This window comes from Neofelis nebulosa, chromosome 14 (assembly GCF_028018385.1).
Source record: "Neofelis nebulosa isolate mNeoNeb1 chromosome 14, mNeoNeb1.pri, whole genome shotgun sequence".
Classification (NCBI taxonomy): domain Eukaryota; kingdom Metazoa; phylum Chordata; class Mammalia; order Carnivora; family Felidae; genus Neofelis; species Neofelis nebulosa.
Window position 1 is genome coordinate 23,850,835 of NC_080795.1, and position 20,315 is coordinate 23,871,149.

General features: G+C 41.3%; 1 protein-coding gene across 4 annotated transcripts in view; it reads right to left on the minus strand.

Annotated features, from left to right (window-relative positions):
* The window catches only part of JPH1 (junctophilin 1), an 84,440-nt gene that overhangs the window by 22,156 nt on the left and 41,969 nt on the right, over positions 1-20,315 (minus strand). For all 4 annotated transcript variants that reach the window (XM_058699881.1, XM_058699879.1, XM_058699880.1 and 1 more), the window contains exon 3: positions 2,828-2,946. In XM_058699881.1, the coding sequence (XP_058555864.1) occupies positions 2,828-2,946 (119 nt within the window). The remainder of the gene's footprint in view (positions 1-2,827; positions 2,947-20,315) is intronic.

Sequence of the window (20,315 nt, forward strand, 5' to 3'; positions counted from 1 at the left end):
CAGGCATCAGGCTGAGCAGGGCTGATGCATCCCTTTCCCCAGTCGGATGATCTTGCCAATAAGGCCATACACGGTTGGCCACAGTTCCCTGCATCCTGCCCCATAACACAAACGTCCCTGCCAATTCCACTGCAATACTCCAAGGTTCTGGCCACAGCTTCTCTGTCCTCTGGACAGTGTTTGGGTGGGCTTTGCCAATTTTTGCCTCTGTGGCTTTTTCTTTTTTTTTTTTCTCTATACTACTTTCCGTGACCAATTGTTTAGATGTTTTAATACACTTAGGTTACAAAGAAATCTTGCTGTAATACAGCTGTGCTATTACTTATGCTCACTTTGTATATCTTTGTGCAGCATCACAGGCTCATTTTAATATTTCACTCTCAGAGGGAACTCTCATTTCTGAGTTCCTGGGGGATGCCTTGCCGTGCCACTCACACATGACAGTGTAGGTTTCTGTGTGTGTACACGTGCAATTATCTACACATACATTCACATACCTCCACAGGTATGCTTTCTGTTACTCATTAGAACTTAACCCTTTGAGTGACAAAGCCATCCCACATGCTCCTATTTTTCTCTTAGTTTTTAACTGAACTGTAGAATAATGTGGTTTTGAACTAAAAGCATTAGATTTAACTAAGATGGTAAATATCTGAAGATACTGCCTGCTCCTGAGAAAGTGTTCAAAGTGTAAGCTACAACAGACCTCCTTTATTCCAGGGCCAACAGCTTCTATGTACGACAAATGCATTTCAAACAATGGAAATATTTATATCTAAGATATGTGAATTAAATGAGCAGCCTGACTTAGAAAAAGGACTTGAAAGCCCTTTTAGAAATGTCTATCTGATTTGATCACCCTATAAATGCAGAGTGGAAAGCTTGAGTTATGCTCCCTTGAGAAGATCAATAATACTTAGTACAGAAAAGGCTTTCTATCCAGCTGCTGAAGGAAGAGTTGGCTATGGGTCAAAGGGGATTGCAGCCTTCCCCTTAGCTCTTGTCTCCAATAGACCCGTTGTCATCTCGTGCTACTGTGATGTATTCATTACTGATGGACAACTTGCGTGTATGAAGCTGGCATGTTAGCTCCGAGGCTGGAATTACATTTTCCCACAATATTTTTTTTCCCTCCAATGCTTTTATGCCATAAAAGGCTTTTAAAACCATTTAGTCTGGGCAACTGAGATGACCTTCAGTATCATTTACCTCTTGGTAACACCTAACAGAAATCTATTGGGACGCTATTCCCCAGGAGAATTAACAACAGACAACAATACTAAGTTTGTCTGCTTTCCAAGTAGCTCCAGCCCAGGGCTCCTCCATGAAGCAGCACTAGCTCCTGACTGCTGAGCTGCTTCCCAATGGCAGTGTCACTGGGGAGGGCAAAGGACGGTCCCTCCTGGGTGGCTGAACTCTGTCTGCAGCTCTCACACCAACAGGTAGTGACTGACGTACTTAGGCACCAGAGAAGTGTGAGTTCATTTCACACCAGAACATAGTTTATTCCTAGCAGCGGTCACTGCAATGAGCAGAGTTTCCCTTTCTTAGAAATATATGCATGTATTAAATGGCTGAAATCTCACCCAGAGGTTTAAAAAGGAGGCACATGAAAGAAAACCCCCATGACTGTGGTTGTCTCCCTGGAAGTGAACTACTATGGAAGGTACTCTGACAGCCCTAGCGCTCAGCGGCTAGACTGGGCCCCTCTCCATTCTCCTAGAAGAACAGGGTCTTCTCAACCCAGCCTTTTACCCGGTCTTCATTCTTTGTAGGAAAAAAAAAATCACCATGTCCCTCATTCTCATTCCTCCATCCTTTATTACAGCCAAGTTTGTAGCTTTGGTATGGATCTTGTTATTCTGTGCACTTGGACCTGCCTTGTTCATTTAGTTACGGTGCCCTGTGGGCTCCAGGATTCTAGGACGTTTATTGGAAGCAAACATGGATTGAACACCTGTGTTGTGCAGGGTGCTTGTTTTCCAGCTTAACAGAAACCAGTGTGGAAAGATTCTTTACCAAGAAACTATAAATTGTGATACTAAGAAATTTAAAGCATTGATTTTGATCCCTTCATCTAGAAATCTGTTGACCCCCTCAAACACTAGGGAACTGTGGGTTCTAAAACAATGAAGAAACATATATAAAAAAGAGGCGAGCATTATAGAAAGGGATAGAAACAATCTACTAGGAAACCACTAAAAGGGACTTAAATATTTAAACCTACTGCAAATATTTGTATATTGCTATTTTAAGACATTTGAGAGATAGATGATCTGGATTGATTTTTTTTGAGGTTATTTTAATTTCTTCTACTATGACCTGGAATTTCCTCTTAATCTGTGCAAATTAATCTGTTTTTAAGTGATTTACTTCCTTACCTAACCACAGTCCTTTGAACTTTAGTTCAAGTATATTAAAAAAATTAGTCACAGTAGTTACTAGCTCATTTCTTTACTACTGCTAATGGTATTGTTATACGTGCCTCTGATTTTGGAGATTTGTTACAACATCTGCAGTGGTCACTAACACACTAGCACCGTTTCTTAGAATCAGATGCTTCTTTTAGATTCCCATTTCGTTTACTGCTGTCAGCTCCAAGTTTGTGGCCTAGGAGTCGGGAGGCAGGAAGGGAGAGACATTGGGCAATAAGCCAAATCTCCACCACTAACATTCAGACTTCAAATGCTTAGGACTTTTTGTACCTACTTGTTTTGCAGTACTGCTGGTATTCACGAAGCATAGACCTTTAAGGAGGGAAAAAAAAAAAAAAAAGGAGACCAGAGGCAATACCCCTACCTCTCCCATCACCGGACAACAGTCTCACCTGGTTGGTAGAAGTCCGGCGACAGCTCCCTGGCCACAGCTCTTGCGATGTCACACTCCTGGCGGGCAGCCTGAGCTGCCTGGTCAGCGGCGTCAGCTTTCGCTCGTGCGTGTGCGGTCCTACACGGAGCACAAAGGGCGAGTCAGCAAGGGCGGCACCTTGTTAATCACACACGGACATGCAAGCTGTCTGCGGTCTGGGGAGGAAAATGCTGTGATCGTGGTCACACGCCTCCAACTGCAAGTTTTATGGTCATATTGTGAGAGATCAATGACGACGACATGGATGAAACCACCCGTATATTGCCTCAGTCCTTTCAAGGGAAATGAAAAGGGTGAGCAAGTTCTGTGCAGCTTGATGCAAAGCCTGGTTTTCAAAACACGGGATCAAATCTCCTGCTGACTCCTGCTGACTGATCAAATCTCCCCTGCTCCAAACCATGGAGAGTAGAGTTAGAGCTTATGAATATATAGTGTTCGTGAATTTAATTTCCTATGGTAGAATCAAAATAAGAATTTGATCGACAAGGGTCTGCCCGATAGCATGCTGGAAGAGTAATTCTGGAAAAAAAGTAGTAAAACTCTTTATTTGTGGCACTGATTACTGTGGTATAGATACTCCCTCCTTGACCAACTGAAGCGACCAATGTGATGTCACTGAATGTGTAGCTGGGGAGACACGCACACAATGGGCTCTCACCAGCCTGTAGAAGCAGAGCACAGAGTGTGCTCTTAGGATTGTGCTCTGGAGGTTCTAAGGAGCCCATTTAACTTTATGTATATGTTTTTGTGTGAAACAAGGAGACAGAGTTGGGGAGGAAGAAACAGATGTCTTTCAACCTTCTACCTGCCCCTTGGCCCATCCTCAACTGACAAAACCTCTTCTCTTTCCAGAGGACTAGGGTGAGGGAGAAGGCAGCTGGGTAGAGAATGGCGGGGGTGGGGTGGGGTGGGGTTCTTATGGCAAGGCAGGAGAACTGATGTCCACCTGCCCAAGCAGAGAGGATTTAGAGGGCAAGACGGGGAGCTCTGGGTCATCTCCTTCCAAAGAAGATCTTGTCCAGTTAGTATTTAGATGATAGTCATGGGCATATATTTCTTAGAGTTCTGTTAACCTTCCATCCTATTTTACTAGCACCAGGCACGGCTGTAGATAACTAGTAGTAAAAGCTAAATGAAAGTCTGAAAGAGGTGCTTGCGCTTATTTCAGAAACAGCAGGAGACGAAAAGTTGGGAAATAGCATTGTGCCCTAGCAGTTCTTAGTGGGGAAAACGCAGGTGGCAGCTGGTGCAGGCCAGCTGGGACTAGCTGCAGGAGGACGTGGGGAAGATGGGGTCTGACCTGAGACGGGGGTGGGGGCTCACTGGCAGGAGGTCCCGTTCTCAAATTCTCCAACTACCTCCTCTCATTCTGTGTCCTCAGGGGACTCCTCACTCCTCCGCAGGACTTAGCGAAGCTTGGAGGCTGGCTGTACTAGGATGTAAGCTTCCCAAAGACCGGGATTTTACATTTCTGGTTCTCTGCTAGATTCTCAATGTGTACAACACTGCCTAGCACACAGAGTTTATTGGGGGCTCATTTTATGAATAAAGGATTGAATGATGCTTCCTTAGGAACATCTGGGTAGTTGCTTAAAAATGAACAGATTGACACAATCATAAAGCCAGTAAGAAGATAAGTGGTGGCCAAGGCTTCAGGGCAAAAGTGGGGGAGGAATGAAGAGGTGGAACACAGGAAAAACTGAGGGCAATGAAACTACTCTGTATGACATGTGACATTATGCATGTGTCAAAATCCACTAAAGAAGAGTGAGCTCTAACACCAACTATGGACTTTAGATAATATTAGTATGTCAATACTGGTTCAACTGTTCCAAATGTACTTCTCCTGCAAGATGTTAATAATAGGGGAAACTGTGGGTGTGGGGAGAGGAGGTATATATACATGGGAACGAACTCCATGCTTTCTGCTCAATTTTTCTATAAATTTAAAACTGCTCTAAAAAATAAAATTCACTAATTAAAAATGAATGGATCAACTTCCAATCATCAAAATTGTTATTTCTGAATCACAGAGGACATTTTAGGTTATAAGGGACCATGAAATGGAAACAAAATTAACGGTTAGTCCCCGTGTTGAGTCTGAGAATCAATGGATGCTCTGTGTTATGTTCTTTCAGTTTCTCAGAATCCCCAACCCTTTTTCTCAGAATTATTTTCCATTTTATCTATTCTTAGATAGAGCCTAACTATGTCTAGGCATCATAATTAATGAAGCCAGAAGAGTACAGTTATGCTGCCTTATAATAAAATCTGCTAGCCCTTCAATGATAAATTTGTAAACCTAAGTACAAACAGTTTATTCTGATACTATCACAATGCACCACCATAAAATGGTACCATTTATCTCCACCACTTTTTACAATATGCTAAGCTGGAGAATAAACAGATATAGCTTAACCTTTCTACAAATATATTTTGGAAGTACAGTGTCAGTAAGGCCGTGACCCTTTACTTTTTTACTTGCTCCTTCCTGTAAGCCCAAACAGGGAGGGGAACCTTTCCATCTAGTGCCCCACCCTGCATCAAGGCTCCTGCACAGCCAGCAAGATGAGTCAAAACCACATTCAAAACCTAAACAAGAGGCCTGCGTGAGTGCTTTTGGTCGCCCTGGACCCAAAGACAGGAAGCAGAAGAGAAAAGGAACCCATCTGAGTTTGCTGTCACCGCCAGCTTGGGGTGGCCAGGCCACTGACAGGTCTAGATATTAGCCCGGGGAAAAATCCGGGCTTAACTCTGGCTCATGTTAGTGAATTCATGTGTTCAAATCCCAGGCTCAGTTCCAGAGCCACACACAACCCCTTTATTCAGCCAAGTGGTAAGACATGCCATTGTTCATGGGGTGGGGGGGTGGGGGGTTCAGGCAAGTCAGTCTGGGGAGGTCAGCTGAAACAATGCAAAGTGGACGCCTTGCTGCTGTAGCTGGTCACATGGAAAACACACACACACACACACACACACACACACACACACACACACACACACACACACACACGGAGCACACATGCCCAGTAAGTCTTTCACATATTCAAACACTGCTGATACCTGTAAGTGGTCAGACCCTCACCAATCTCAAAACACCATGATCACATACACTCGCTCCCATAAAATGCAGTGAAAAGTAAGTAGAAAGCAACTTCTTTCAGTTGGGCATTGGCTGTCGACTTTCTGTTAGGGCCATAATTTTACAAATAGACCCACAGTTTTAGCTTGTAGAGAGTTACTATGTATGGGTGAAGAGGCAAAGAGACCTGAGAGGCTGGCTAAGCTCACACAAGCAGCTGGGTGATGTCCCCCTGGACATAAGCCCCACAAAGGTCATGTGTGAAAAGCCAAAATGGTAAATGTGAAATTTCTGGATGTGAGGCATCCTCTGTATAAAGGTACTTAATCTCAACCTATTTTTCCAATCAGTAATTTGATGATGAATATCGGAGTTTCTTTCTTTAATGAAATAGTTTTTTCACAAACTCTCAAGTCACCATGCTCAGAACAAAATAGTCCTGCTTTCCTGATTTTTCTTAAACCTAGTAATGCTTTTACATACACACAAAAGTCTATCGACAATATATTAAACATGCCTGGCATATACTCACTCCTGCTAAGGTAACATGCTGACCGCTTGGATGTCTGTCCCAACTTCTAACTTCAACCTTTCACTCATCCACTCGCTGACACGGCTGATGAAGATTTTAATTTAGAATGGACAAACTGTATACCACATTTACAAATTTTGTTCTTTCTGCTTTTTACATATTCTCTCCCCAACAGTAACTGCTTTTTAAAAAATGTGGATTTTGAGGTCTTTTAAAATTTGTTATATTAAATCAAAGTCAGCTCACTGATAGGATTTAAAATTTGATGGCAGAGCCTATGATCTACTTGGTTCAGGGGTCATACGTGTGATTTGCCTTGATGTCCCAACATTTAAAGATTATTAGGAAAACTTTAAAATGAGAGCAACTGTGCATTAAGAATCCAAATCTCAGGTGATGGCAACCCCATTCTTCCAGTTCCTGAAGCCTACACCCTTGGAGTCACCCCTGAGGCCTCCCTTTTGGTCACACGCCATAGCCACAGTCGGCAAATCCAGCTGGAACTACCTCCAAAACACATCCTCAATCCAGCTGGTTCTTGTTCGCATCCCTGCGCCTGGTCTGGTCACAGCCACTGTCTCCCACTGGGGCTACCACAGAGGCAGAACAGACCCTGCTTCTATCTTTACTGCCGACCATCCTATTTCCCTTCTGGTTCTCTTGGAAATGCCTGATAAGAGCTAAAACTCTTTCCTGGGTTAAGACATCATGGTAAGAAAATGCAACAGATATAACCTGTTAGCCTTCCTTTTGGACTGTGACCTTATTCATTTACAAGAGACCCAGATTTGTGAAAGCCAATCATCTTGTGTATACAATTGTAGTCCTTTTTAAGAAGAAATCAGTCTGTTAAGGAATACTCCTGACAGGAGTAAGAGTGAGGTGACTACAAAGACCTCGGCTTAAAAATGAGGCATGATTTCTGAGTTCTTGCACCCGGAAGAAACTGTTCTTTCAATCTTGATTTGATTCTCTGATAAGACCAGCCTGGCAAGGCTCAGCATATACTCCCTCCTGCTAAGGTGCAGATGGGCCCCTTAGATGCCTGTCTCAACTTTTTTTTTTTTAATGTTTATTTTTTGAAAGAGAGAGAGAGAGAGAGAGACAGACAGACAGACAGAGTGTGAGTGGGGCAGAGAGAGGGGGAGACACAAAATCCGAAGCAGGCTCCAGGCTCTGAGCTGTCAGCACAGAGAGCGACGAGGGGCTCAAACTCACAAACCACGAGATCATGACCTGAGCAGAAGTCCCAATGCTTCTTTTCCTAAAAGTGATAGCAAGTGATTGAGACATAAAATGTAAACGAAGGAGCACGATATTCCCATTGAAGTTTGGTATTTGATCTTTCAAGGGCTCAAACTTTCTCAGAGGTGTGATAACACCGGCTTTGAAAGCATTACTAGCCAGAGACTACACTAAGGCAAGTCTAGGCCACAGATGATTCTTGTCCCAGAGATCAAAAGTCAAACCACACCTCCTTAGCTATCATAGAAATCCCTTCATAGAATCATAATTCATATCATACTTTTGGCTTTTTATCAAAGGGAGGGAGGAAGAACCAAGATCCATATGAAGAATGTTTACATAACTTTTGTAAAATGTTGTCCATTATGTGTGACACCATTATGTTTATACAGACCTTGGTGACACATTCCTCTTACAGTTTAGTCCCAGGGGGAAAAAAAAAAAAAGGTCTCTGATGATAAATTTGTGCACCTCCTTGTATCATACGATGAGAACTACATAATCTATCATTTCTCTTTTTGTTAAGGCTACGAGGAATCTTGGGAGTAAAACTATCCTCAATCTATGTGTATGGTTATCTTCTCTAGCTACATGGCTTTAACATTCCCCAATGTCAGGATGCTACTATGAATGTGAACCATAATGTCCTGCAAATCCTTTTTTGGAAACTGGCAGGATATTGAAAAAAAAAATCACCAGATCAATAAGCTCTTGTTATACTAAGTTTTCTGAACTCTAACCCCTCACTGTGTGTTAAAGCTGAGGAACACACATCATAACTTACGGATGAGCAGAACCTACTATTCAACTTCCTTTATAGGATTTTCTTCTATATTCAGAATACTTTCAAGCTTGAAAAACAAATCTTCATTTTTATGTATATTACAGATTTTATTCTCTAACATTTGATCAAACTTAATAAGCTTAAAGGCTGTATTCTCTGGACAGGCCAGGTCAAAAGCACATTTATAATCCTCAGCTGAAAGAGGCCAAATAAATAACTGGCTATCTTCTACTTTATTCTGAATTTTATACAACTTACCTAAAAGTCACCTCCCTATGTATTTTATGCACTGAGAAAAATCTGATGAAAAAACAAATTTAAGGTATGTTTTATTCTTTAAATAATTTTTAGAAAAAGTCCTTTTTAATGAAGGTCATTCTAAAGTTTAAAAACTAGCACTAAATAAGCACTAAATAAGATTACAACTTCTCTTTAAAATATAATCACTGGTAACTCACCGAGTGGGAGAAAAAATTTGCTGACCATTTATCTGATCATGGGTTAATATCCAGAATAATATGTAAGAACTCCTTCAACTCAGTAACAAAAAAGGCCAACTAAAAAAAGGGCAAGGGACTTGAATAGACGTTTCTGCAAAGAAGATATACAAATAGCATGGGAGGATGCTCACCATTGCTAGTCATAAGAGAAATGCATGTGAAAATCACAATGAGATACTACCTCACACTCATTAGGATGGCTACTGTGAAAAACAAAAAGAAGAGAAAACAACAAGTGCTGATGAGAATGCTAAGAAATTTGGAAGCTCGTGCACTGCTGGAGGGAGCGCAAGATGGCACAGCTGTTATACAGAATAGTATGGAGGATCCTCAAAAAATTAAAAATAGATTTACCGTATGATCCACCAATTCTACTTTTGGGTGTCTGGCCAGAAGTGACAGCAGGGTCTCAAAGAGAGATCTGTACACCCATTTTCTTAGCAGCACTATTCATTCACAATGGCCAAACGGTAGAAACAACCCAAGTGCCCATTAGTGAATGAATCAATAAACAAAACATGGCGTATACATACACAGAATATTATTCAACATTAAAAAAGAAGGGAATTCTGACACATGCTATAAAACACAGATGGACCTTGAGGACATTACACTAAGTGAAGCAAGTCAGTCATAAAAGGACACACATCCAATGATTTCATTCACAGGAGGTCCCCAGAGAAGTCAAGTTCATAGGGACAGAAAGATGTGTGGTTGCCAGGGGGCTAAAGCAAGGGGTACAAGGAGCTATCATTCACCAGGTATAGGTTTTAGTTTTGCAAGATAAAAAAGTTCTCAAGATGGGTTGCATAATAGTGTGAATGTACTAAACACTATTGAACTGCACACTTAAAAATGGTTAGGACTGTAGATTTTATGTTGTGTATATTTTACAATAAAAAATTAAAAAAAATCACCCGATATACAAGTATTTATGGAGCATCCTAGGTGTACTGGGGGAAGTGAGGAGAAAAGACCAAAGGTTAGGCTCTCAGATAAGAAGCCACTGCACTAGTCCAAGCCAGGGCATGCTAAGTATCTAATCTAGTGAGGGCAAGAGCTGGAAGGAACAATCCATGGACGTTTTAAGGGAAGGACTATCAGAAGTCTGAAACATGAGGGCAGCCTCTGTGTTAAGCCAGCTCTTAATAAAAATCCTGGAACAGAGGCTGAATACTTGTGGAATGGTAAATGGGTAAGGAGAGAAACACAGAAGATAACCCCAAAATACTGTATCTAACTCGGTATCCAGATGAATGGCTTACTTACTACAGATAGAAATGGTGCTGAAACAAGCACATTTAGAATCTGAGTAAGGGTTGATGGTGCTGGGGAAAGGGGAGGGCATAGGAGAGGCTGCTGAACTTGATAAGAACCTTTGAGAGGGTAGTACTAACAAGCAGTCCCACTGCAGAAGCCAGTTAGATGGGGGGCTGGTGAGGAAATGGGCAGAGGAAGTGGAGGAAGCAGGTGTGGGCCACATGCTGGAGACCTTTGACACAGAAAGGCAGGAGGAAATGTGGACAGTAACCAGAACGATTAGCTGGGCCAAGGGAAAAGACGTTTTACTCTTAAGAAAATGAAAACTGATCTTATCACGAGGTGGGAAGAAAGATGCCCGGACAACAGCAGAAAATGAAGAATCTTTGAGGTGACAATTGCTGGAGACAGGTCCTGGATGAGGCAAAAGAAAGGAAACAGGAAAAAACATAAGAACAGTGATGGATCCATCCAATGTTTTAAGGTTATCTGAAAGATCCTTTGAAAGCCTGCAAGAGCTCGAGAATGCAGTGGGCTTTGAAACCAGACAGGCCTGGGTTTAAACTCCAGGTTATCACATACTGTATTCCTTTCTCCTCAATTCCTTATGTATAAAATGGGGGAGGATATTACCTTGTAGAGTTGTTCTGGATCACAATTGATTGATATGAAATACTCAGTCCTAACTTAGGGTATGGAATCAATAAATGGCCATTATTAGTCTTCTGCTAAAATTTAGGGCCAGTGGGAAGAATCTGAGGGGTCAAAAAGGTGAAGATTTGGAATCAGAACTGTACAAAAGTTCTAGGGAATGGAAACAAGGAGTACTGGAATTGCTGAACAGGACCAGGAGGACCTGACTTCAGGTCTCCATGACTCCATCACATCTTCCTCTTGAAAGGCTCTCTCTTCTGGGAGAAGCATAGAAAGTAGAAGATGGCCTTGACGCAGGGTAGATGCATCAACGAGGAGGACAGAGACAGAACCTTAGGTAGGGAGACAGGGCACATAGCCAATGGTGGACTGTGGACCAGGGGAAACAGCAAGGGTTAAATAAGGACCAAGAGAAGAATGTAAAGGCAATTTGGTAATTGCGAAGTCCTATCAATGCAGACTATTATTATAGTTTTAGGTGTTTTTTAATTGATCAAAGTAAGGCTTCTGTCTTTCCTATGGCAGATTCATAGAAACTCCTTATTCTGAGACCGAATCTGATATACTACTAAAGGGTATACTTTCAGTTCAAATTATCAGCCAGGAGGCTCTTAGTAACAAAAGATGGGTCAAATTATTTGAAAATGGATGCACGTTCAATAAAATGACACTAGACACCATGACTTTATTTTCTATTCAGCACTGTAACAGAAACATCTGGATGTGTCTGGTAAGAACTTTGCAACCCTCAGAACAGAGAAGACCTGGGTAATAAGAACTGGCAAGTCAGGGGCACCTGGGTGGCTCAGACAGGTGGGCGTCCGATTCTTGATCTTGGCTCAGGTCATGATCTCATGGTTTGTGGGTTCGAGCCCCCACACCGGGCTCTGTGCTGACAGCATGAGCCTGCTTGGGATTCCCCCCACCCTCTCTCTCTCCCTCCCTCTTTGTCCCTCCCCTGCTTATGTGTGCTTTCTCTCTCTCTCTCAAAAGTTAATTAAAAAAAAAAAAGAATTGGCATGTCAATGCTATTTTTATTTCTTCATCAGTGTTGTTATACTTCTTATCCTTTACCAGGGGTCCATTATGGCTACAAATTAAAGTACAGTATGACTAAGAAGAAGAGCAACTTAAGACTACCCAGCGATCAAGACACATGATAGCAGCCAATGGCGTTCAGCTGAGTGACAGGCTGACAGGGTGACTGGCTCACAGGTGGACCTAATCTCCACCTTCCTGCCACCAGTACCCATTAAATGTACATCCTGGTGCTCAAGCTATTCCATTTGATAAATATTTCTACATTAGGAAAAATTAAGAGAACAGCATTCACTCATAAAAATCACGTAAAACCCTCAGAATTCCTCCCTGAACTCATAGTTGAAACACATTCTCTTAGGTAATAAGATACCCGTTTTCTATCTCAGATGACCTAAAATGGCTCTCTAAATATCCCAAATCTACCAGTTTCCACTTCACTTTGTTCTATTTAGATATGCTTTGACGGTGAACAACAAGGAACCTATTCCTCTGTTGAACATTAGATGTGGAACAGTATTAGCAAAAGCTGACTTGGGACTGGCCGTGCAAAACCATCCTGCATCTTGAGCTCTGTCATGCTAAATGTGCATGTTTTGAAGGTGTAGAATTTATGAGACTTCTTTGACAGGGATGCCGAAACAGAAGGGATAAACAGTGGACCCTTGAACAATATAGGGGTGAGCGGCACCAACTCCCCGCATGGTCAAAAATCCACGGGCAACTTTCGACTCTCCCAAAACTTAACTACTAACTGCCGACTGTTGAGCAGAAGCTTTACTGATCACGTAAACAGTCCATCGACACGTATTTTTAAAATATGTATTAATATTCTTACAATCAAGGAAGTCTGAGAAAAGAAAATGGTATTAAGAACATAGTAAGAGAAAATATATTTACAGTGTATTGTGCCAAAAAAAAAAAAAATCCATGTCTAAGTTCAAGGGTCAGCTGTGGTTATTCTCTCAGCAAACTAGTTTTAGTCACTTCATGTTTCCTTGTAGAAACTGTAATTCAGGTAACCCAGTTATTTCATGACTGGTTTGTGACAACGAATCACTCAACAGTTCGACTAAGAATCCTTGACTATGTTTACTTTAAATCTTCAGTCTTTTGCTGCAACAGGTACTGGGGACAATATAAAAAGCATACAGGATTTGCTCTGATTTATGTTAATCTTCTGGTTTTGAGGAAGTGACTCTCGAAAGTTCTGCTTCACCAGACAGATGAAAAAACGCACTTAGAACTGGAAGGGCCTCTGAGAGCCCACACGGTCCCCAGTGGGATGAAAGGGCAGAACCCGTCTTTGAAACTTTAGGGCAAAGTGGGGTGACTATGTTGTGAAATGATTTCTGTATTATTATCCTCTGGATTTTGCTTTAGCAAACATTGTATTTAATTTCATTTTCCGGTAATAAACTTCTTTCTGCTATAAAAATTCATTCATATCCATTGTTCTTATATTCATGCCTTTCTCTGTTGCCCTCATTTCTCTATCCAATGCTTTAAAATTAACAGACTTATGACTCCCATTGAAAAATGCAAATTTTGAGCTTTCTTCTTTAAATATTTTTAAAAAATCAGTCTTGGCTGACTTTCAAATGAAAATAACACAGCTTAGAAAACATCTCACTATAGACTATAGGAAAGATTCGGTTTTCATCAAGGGTATTCTTTAGCAGGAACATTTTTAGGTGGTGTTAAAAATACTACAGATTCATCCAACTCATAGTTGCCTTTCCCCATATCACCAAATCAGTAATTAACGCCTCCGACTTTAAAAGGAGATATCAGAAGATCATCCAGTTCTTCCGGAATTCTTAAAAAGTTTTCTTCTTCATCTCCATGAGAATCTCAAAAAATTTCTGTTGTAATTTTACCTGTATTCAGTATTTGCTGTGTTAAACTGAGAACAGCAATTTTTCATCCCAGTATTCAATAGATAAAATAATGGCCTACCCTGGGACACAGAAAAATGGAAACAGAAAACAGATATATAAACCAGGGTAACTGGTTTTCTGTGCTGCATCTTTCAATAAAAGTAACAATACGATTTGGGGGGCAGAGGCAGTCTTGAAGATGAATATATGTATACTGAGATAAAAATGTATATTTCATTAGCGATGGTGGTAGAAACACAAGGCAGGATTCAAAGGAAGTAAAAAAAAGAATCATGTTATATTCTGGCTCAAATAATAATAATCTTTTCCTTCTGATCTCAATAGACTATGAGTGATCTGCTCCAATACTATATTTTTATGGTGCTTATGCTACTTGGAATACTCCTGTTGTTGTCCGCCTGCTGTCTGCCTGGGTTTCTACTCAAGACACATATTGATGAACTTTTAACCTTTAATTTTCTTCTCTGTGGGATTGACACAGGGGCCTGGGATGCCATGCCTCTCAGCAGCATGGATGGGCCCCTGCTGCAGGCCCCAGGGAATGCAGGGGCTGTCTTCCGGGACTCCGTTCCTTAGGAGACAGATGCATTGACCCAAATGGAGCTACTTCTCACCAATCCGAGGTTCAGATCAAGTCCAAAGAATATCAGGAAGAATTCCAGGCATAGAAGGAATACTGCACATCCCAAGAATGGGGGGAATTTAGGATGTGATCTGCATTAAAGTAAGGATTTCCTCTAAGGCCCCAAATTAAAAATCTACTAATTGCTATCTTATGACTGGAGGAAAGTCAGAGTGAACTCTGGAGGGACAGGAAGAATTACCTGGCAAACTCCAAAGCCTACTCTTCCCCTGGCAGAGAGATCCAGGGTCTTACGTGCCGCTTCACTGCTTTCTGACAGATGCTTTAGAGGTCTGCAGGTTTACCTCAGAGCATTGGGCTCTACTTTCCAAGTTGGATTTCCTGATTGTGCTAAGTTCTAGTCACAGCAAGAGTACTGGAAATAGTGTTTCCTTCCTTTTCAATACAATCACGGTATCTACTGAAATGACAACAGTCTTGGGGACAATAGGACATGCTCTTGCCTTAGGGCTGCTCTGCCCTATCTGAGGTAGGAATGTGAAAAATCCCCTTGCACTTAAGGCAGAGGACCGTGTAGCACGAGAGGCTTTGTACGATTCTGGTAGAAACCTGTAAAATGTATTTATAATTCTGGACCCAAATAATGTCACAATGGGCACAATGGAGTATTACACTTCACAGTCTTCATTTTGTTCTAGAATGAAATGGGCGCCCTTGGGTCCATCAGATACCCTGAAAACATGAAGGACATCAAAGAAAGGAGATGCCTTTGAGAGTCAATCATAATGCATAAAACACACCCGTCCTGAAGAGACCTCGTTCTTCTAGAGTACGTGTGGACTCTGCTGCCCTAGAGGCAGGGCTTCTCACAAGGAGGAATTAGAATGACCTAAAAAATAGCATTTGTTCCCAGAGTAAGAAGAGGAGTTCCACAGATTGAGAAAAGCTCTTTCCATCCATGACAAGGAGGAGACAGCACACAAAAGACCAAGGCTGGGGAGCAGCCTTAGCTGCAATCTACGCTCTTAGGAGCTCCTACATAATGTTCAGAATGTCCCGCTGTTCCTTGTCTTCCTACTGATGCTTCTCCAGGTTTCAGACCTTGGATTTGGCTTCCTAAGATAATCACCCCTGGCTGGTCTGTCCTGACATCTTTCCATGGAGATGCAAATCCTCACTTCATGATCAACTCCTAATGTCTCCTACCTCAAACACAGCCTCCACGTACTTAATTATTACAAATGTCTAGAAATACTTTCAAATTATCTGCTACTCCAGGCACATATACTTCTACTTAATTCTAAATATCATGCTCACTTTTCTTTCCCTACTTAACTACATTTATATTGTACACATCACCATACTGCTCTGACCCCACTGCAATTCCAACAATGCTGGTGGTGAAATTAAAGCTTCTTTTCCCTTAAATCTCTCTCTGGCAGATGATCACTGTTGGCAACAGTCAGTTGTAAATATGAAATTTCTCTGCAATGTTTTTCTGAGACATCACAGCAATAGCAGCTCACACGAATGATCTTGCATGGCAAAATGAAATGAGAAAGGTTCTGATGCTGGTCTGAGAAAGAGGCCTCTGTCGTATCATGAGCTCTGAGACACTATATACATAATAAGTTAGCACAAGGGATGTATTTTAATATGATAAATAACTTCATGGAATTTATGTTAACATTTCTTTTCCATAGTGCTGGCATAACTCTAGTAAACAGCTTACCTATCACCTTAGTTCTACAAATCTGAAATTAATTTTTAAAGCAAATCTTTTTTATTCTAGATAGACCCAGGATTATGATTTTTTTAAACCTGCTTTGTAATCTTAAAAGTAACTATCAATTTATTTTTTTTAATATTTATTTATTTTTGAGGAAGGGAGAGACAGAGTGTGAGCGGGGGGACGGGCAGAGAGAGAGAAAGAGACACAGAATCCGAAGCAGGCTCCAGGCTCTGAGCTGTCCGCACAGAGTCCGATGTGGGGCTCAACCTCCTGGACTGCGAGATCATGACCTAAGCCAAAGTCGTATGCTTAACCGACTGAGCCACCCAGGTACCCCTCAGCTTTCAATTTAAATGCTGTAAGACCATGAATCTCTTCTATCATTAAACACTTCCAAAGTAGTACTAAATGTTTACTTGGTAGGTTTAATCAGACAGTGAGTTTTAGGGGAAGAACACACAAATATATGTAAACATATAATATACACACATTTTAGTATGTGGACATTATATTTGATTGAAATATATCTGTACCAACAAATATTGACCACTATTATGAATGTCTGAAAGTTTTTTGTTTGTTCTCATCTGGGGCAAATATTTCACTGTACTTATAGTCCTCTAATAAAGTGTTTTTTGGTTTAGTGAATCCCAGGGAACGTGACAGAGTTGGAAGTAAGGAAAACTGAAACCAACCAAAGAAATAATTTTAGGAATAAATAATTTAACCAAAATACTAGCTAAAACTCTTGTGCTGACCACTAACATGCCTGGGCAACTAGTTAAATCAGGGCTGCTTGCATTTTTATTTATTTTTATGGTATTTTTTTTTTAGGGCTGCTTATATTTTTAAATTATAATGTCATTATGTACAGCACCAGGCTCCTTTGTCAAAATGAGGATTTAGCACAGGGTTATGATGTAATTCAATTCACCAGTTAAAACATCTCCTATGCCTGGAAAACCTAATTGCAATGGTATTGTTCTTGACTCATGATAAGAAATCATTAAACTGGAATTCAGGAACCAGATTCTAATTTAAAATTAATAATACAGCACATTTTAATCTGTTTCTGAGATACCCGTAGAAGCTTCTGAGTGTTTTGACCAGTTTTCTCTTTTATGCTCTGGGAATGTCCACTGACCTGAAATTTAAGTTACAAAGCAGGATCCCGGGGTGTCCTATTTGCTGTTGTTATTCAAGCATGTACAATCCATCTCCAAAGCCCATTTTCCCTGTCCCTTAGCCATCTCTTGGCAAAGAGCCCCACTGCCTGCCATTTGCCACTTGTTCTGGGCTATTTTAATTCTGGACAAGTTGTGGTAGTAGGCTATATTTAAGTTGGCCTGCTCTGTGAAGAAACACGGCAAATGCACGTGGCACCTTTTCCCTTTTTGACATAATCCAATTGCGCTTTGGCTGTGCGTTCAGCTGCGTGAGATTCTGTATCATCGACACTGGCTTGGTCCCACTGTCCGCCTTCCAGGTGCCTACTATCCATTAGGTGGGGCGGGGGGCTATTCCCCGGGAGCGATGAGCCATGGCAGGGACCCGTGGAGTAGTCACCAAAAACTTACAGAGTAAACTGAGAAACACGAATAATGAAAGGAAAAGTAGAAACACCTCCAGCTCTTGGCTAAGTGCTACTGGCACATTTGTAGAATAATTTTTCAAAGACCAACTTCCAGATACGAATGTTGAATTTTGTAAAATATGACGCATCTATTGGGAGAGCCTTAAGAGAAATTACATGCACCTAGAAAGCCAGCTTTCTCATTTCTGAGCTTTTAGAAGTGGACATTCTAAGAAACACTTGGTTCTAACCTGCCCCTCCTGAGGGGTCCCCACCCTTCTTCAGTGCTAACACTTGATATACTTTCTACCTAGCACAGAAGTGTAAGTTTTTACTTGCAGTTATGCTGTTCCTTCAGAGAAGAAAAACAGGTCTGAAACGCACCCTGATCATTAAAAGTTAAATACCATGTAAAAAACACCTTTCTAGAGAACTCCGCTGAGGTCTCGTAAGCTTTGGAAGTTCAAAGCTAGCCTAAAGGCAGGATCTGTGATGAAGAACCAGAAGACGCTTAACTTTTAAGGAAATATTTTACAAGTCTGGGAACTTTTGCCTCTAGACCTTGACGTTCAAATGCTGGTACTAACATACTTGTTTTGCTGGCAGTGGGATTAAAATGCAGACTAGTTACATGACCCTATTCATTTAGCCAGCCTAGACAGCTGAAGTATACAAAAACCAGATTCCTGCCTATTTACTTGAGAGATACTTACTCTGACTGCTCGGACTCTCAAAAATGATCAATTTACTGACTTACTGTCAGCCAAGATTCTATTTGATTTTTTTTGCCGCATAAACTTTACAGCCCAAGTAGGGAGTAAAGAAGACTGAGCTTTTGTTTTCTGGAATGAACAGGAAAACCATTTTAGACATACTATGTTAGGAAAGCATTCACTCGCACAGACTTGTCAATTAATATGAAACCACTTTTAAATGTCCCTGACAAAGGAAGGGCCATTAGTAGACTATTTGGTTACATGTAGTCAGGGCTACAGGCTTTCAAACTTCTCTACATAGTAGCAAACCAGAGATGAAGAAAACTGATCAATACAGAGTTGCATGTTTTTACTAGAAGGCACACAAGTGTCACGGAATATCATTACGTTCTGAGTATCATGAAAACACAAGGCAAAAAATAAATGACCCTTTCGTTCTCTAAGCTTTTGGAGAGCGAATTCCAAATTTCAACCCATACAACGCCATCTTCTTTGCCAAATGCATTCACTGCCAGGCTCCCTGGTATTCTTTTAGGAATGAAAATTACCTCAGGTTTCCCAGTTTACCTTTTCTTTTCCTCACATACTGTCCAAGCTCACTTTCTTAAAAGCAGCAAGATAATAAAAACACGTAAGCGACTGTTCCACCACAACCATGCATCAGGATTTAGGATAAATCATGGATTTATAAGTCTGGATCAGAAACCTGCCCTGGAAATGCTGCCAATGGGAGTATATAACTGTGGCTACAGCTAATAGAAACATAATGTCCCTGAAGGAACTTCACATCCCCTCATGGAACCGTGCTAACGGTCACCAGGACGTTCCTCCTATAACCAGGATATGACGGGGGCTCTCCTGCACTCCCTGCTCTGAGAACACAGAGACAGAAAGGTCTTTGTGAGAGCTGTCCTCTTAGGACAGAATCAAGGCAGGAAAGAAAAAAATTCTGGCTTAAAAAAAATAAATGATTATTAACACTGTATTTTCTTTTGTTTTTTGTTTGAGAGAGCAAGAGCAAGCGCAAAGGAGGGGCAGAGAGAGTATCCCAAGAAGGCTCCGTGCTGTCAGCACAGAGCCTGACCTGGGGCTTGATGTCACAAACTGTGAGATCATGACCTGAACTGAAATCAAGAGTCAGATGCTTAACTGACTGAGCCATCCAGATGCCCTGATTACTAGCACTTTAACAGACGTTTTAAATAAGGTCTTAAGCATTCAACTTTTATCATATTGTGTGCTTCTGGTATTATCAACTAGAACACACATATATACAGATCACACATGTCCCAAAAGTAAAATAAACAGAGGGCATATGTGTCATCATTTCTAGGAAGGACAGGGAAAAGGAGAAGAGAAATTCTATCATATTTCTTAAGGAGCCCAGGGAGAGAAACATACATTAAAGAGACAAATAAAACCCTAAAACCATAGGTGGTCGGAGCTGAAAACAAAGGGGCACAGGCCAAATTTCTGGGCTTGAGGGTATAAGGAGGGCTAAGTGGATGGGACAGGTCCCAGAAGGTTAGAGCAGCCATGGGCCCCGGTTTCACACAACCTCAACAACAAGCCACAGTAAGCTGTGAAGTTGTAAGCAGGTTAGTGACCTGTGAGCTCTGTCCTCTGTGGCCTGGAGGTCAGCCCTGACTCTGGTCATTAGGCCGCCCTGACATGACCAGACACAAAGGAGAGGGACAGGTCCTTTCTCGTCAATGAGCTACACTCCACAAAATACCACCATTGCAAAAATATAAACACCTGGGATATACTTATTGTATTAAGTTAACCAAGCAAGCATTGATGGTGAAGCAAGCATTGATGATGATGACCATTGACATTTACTGAGT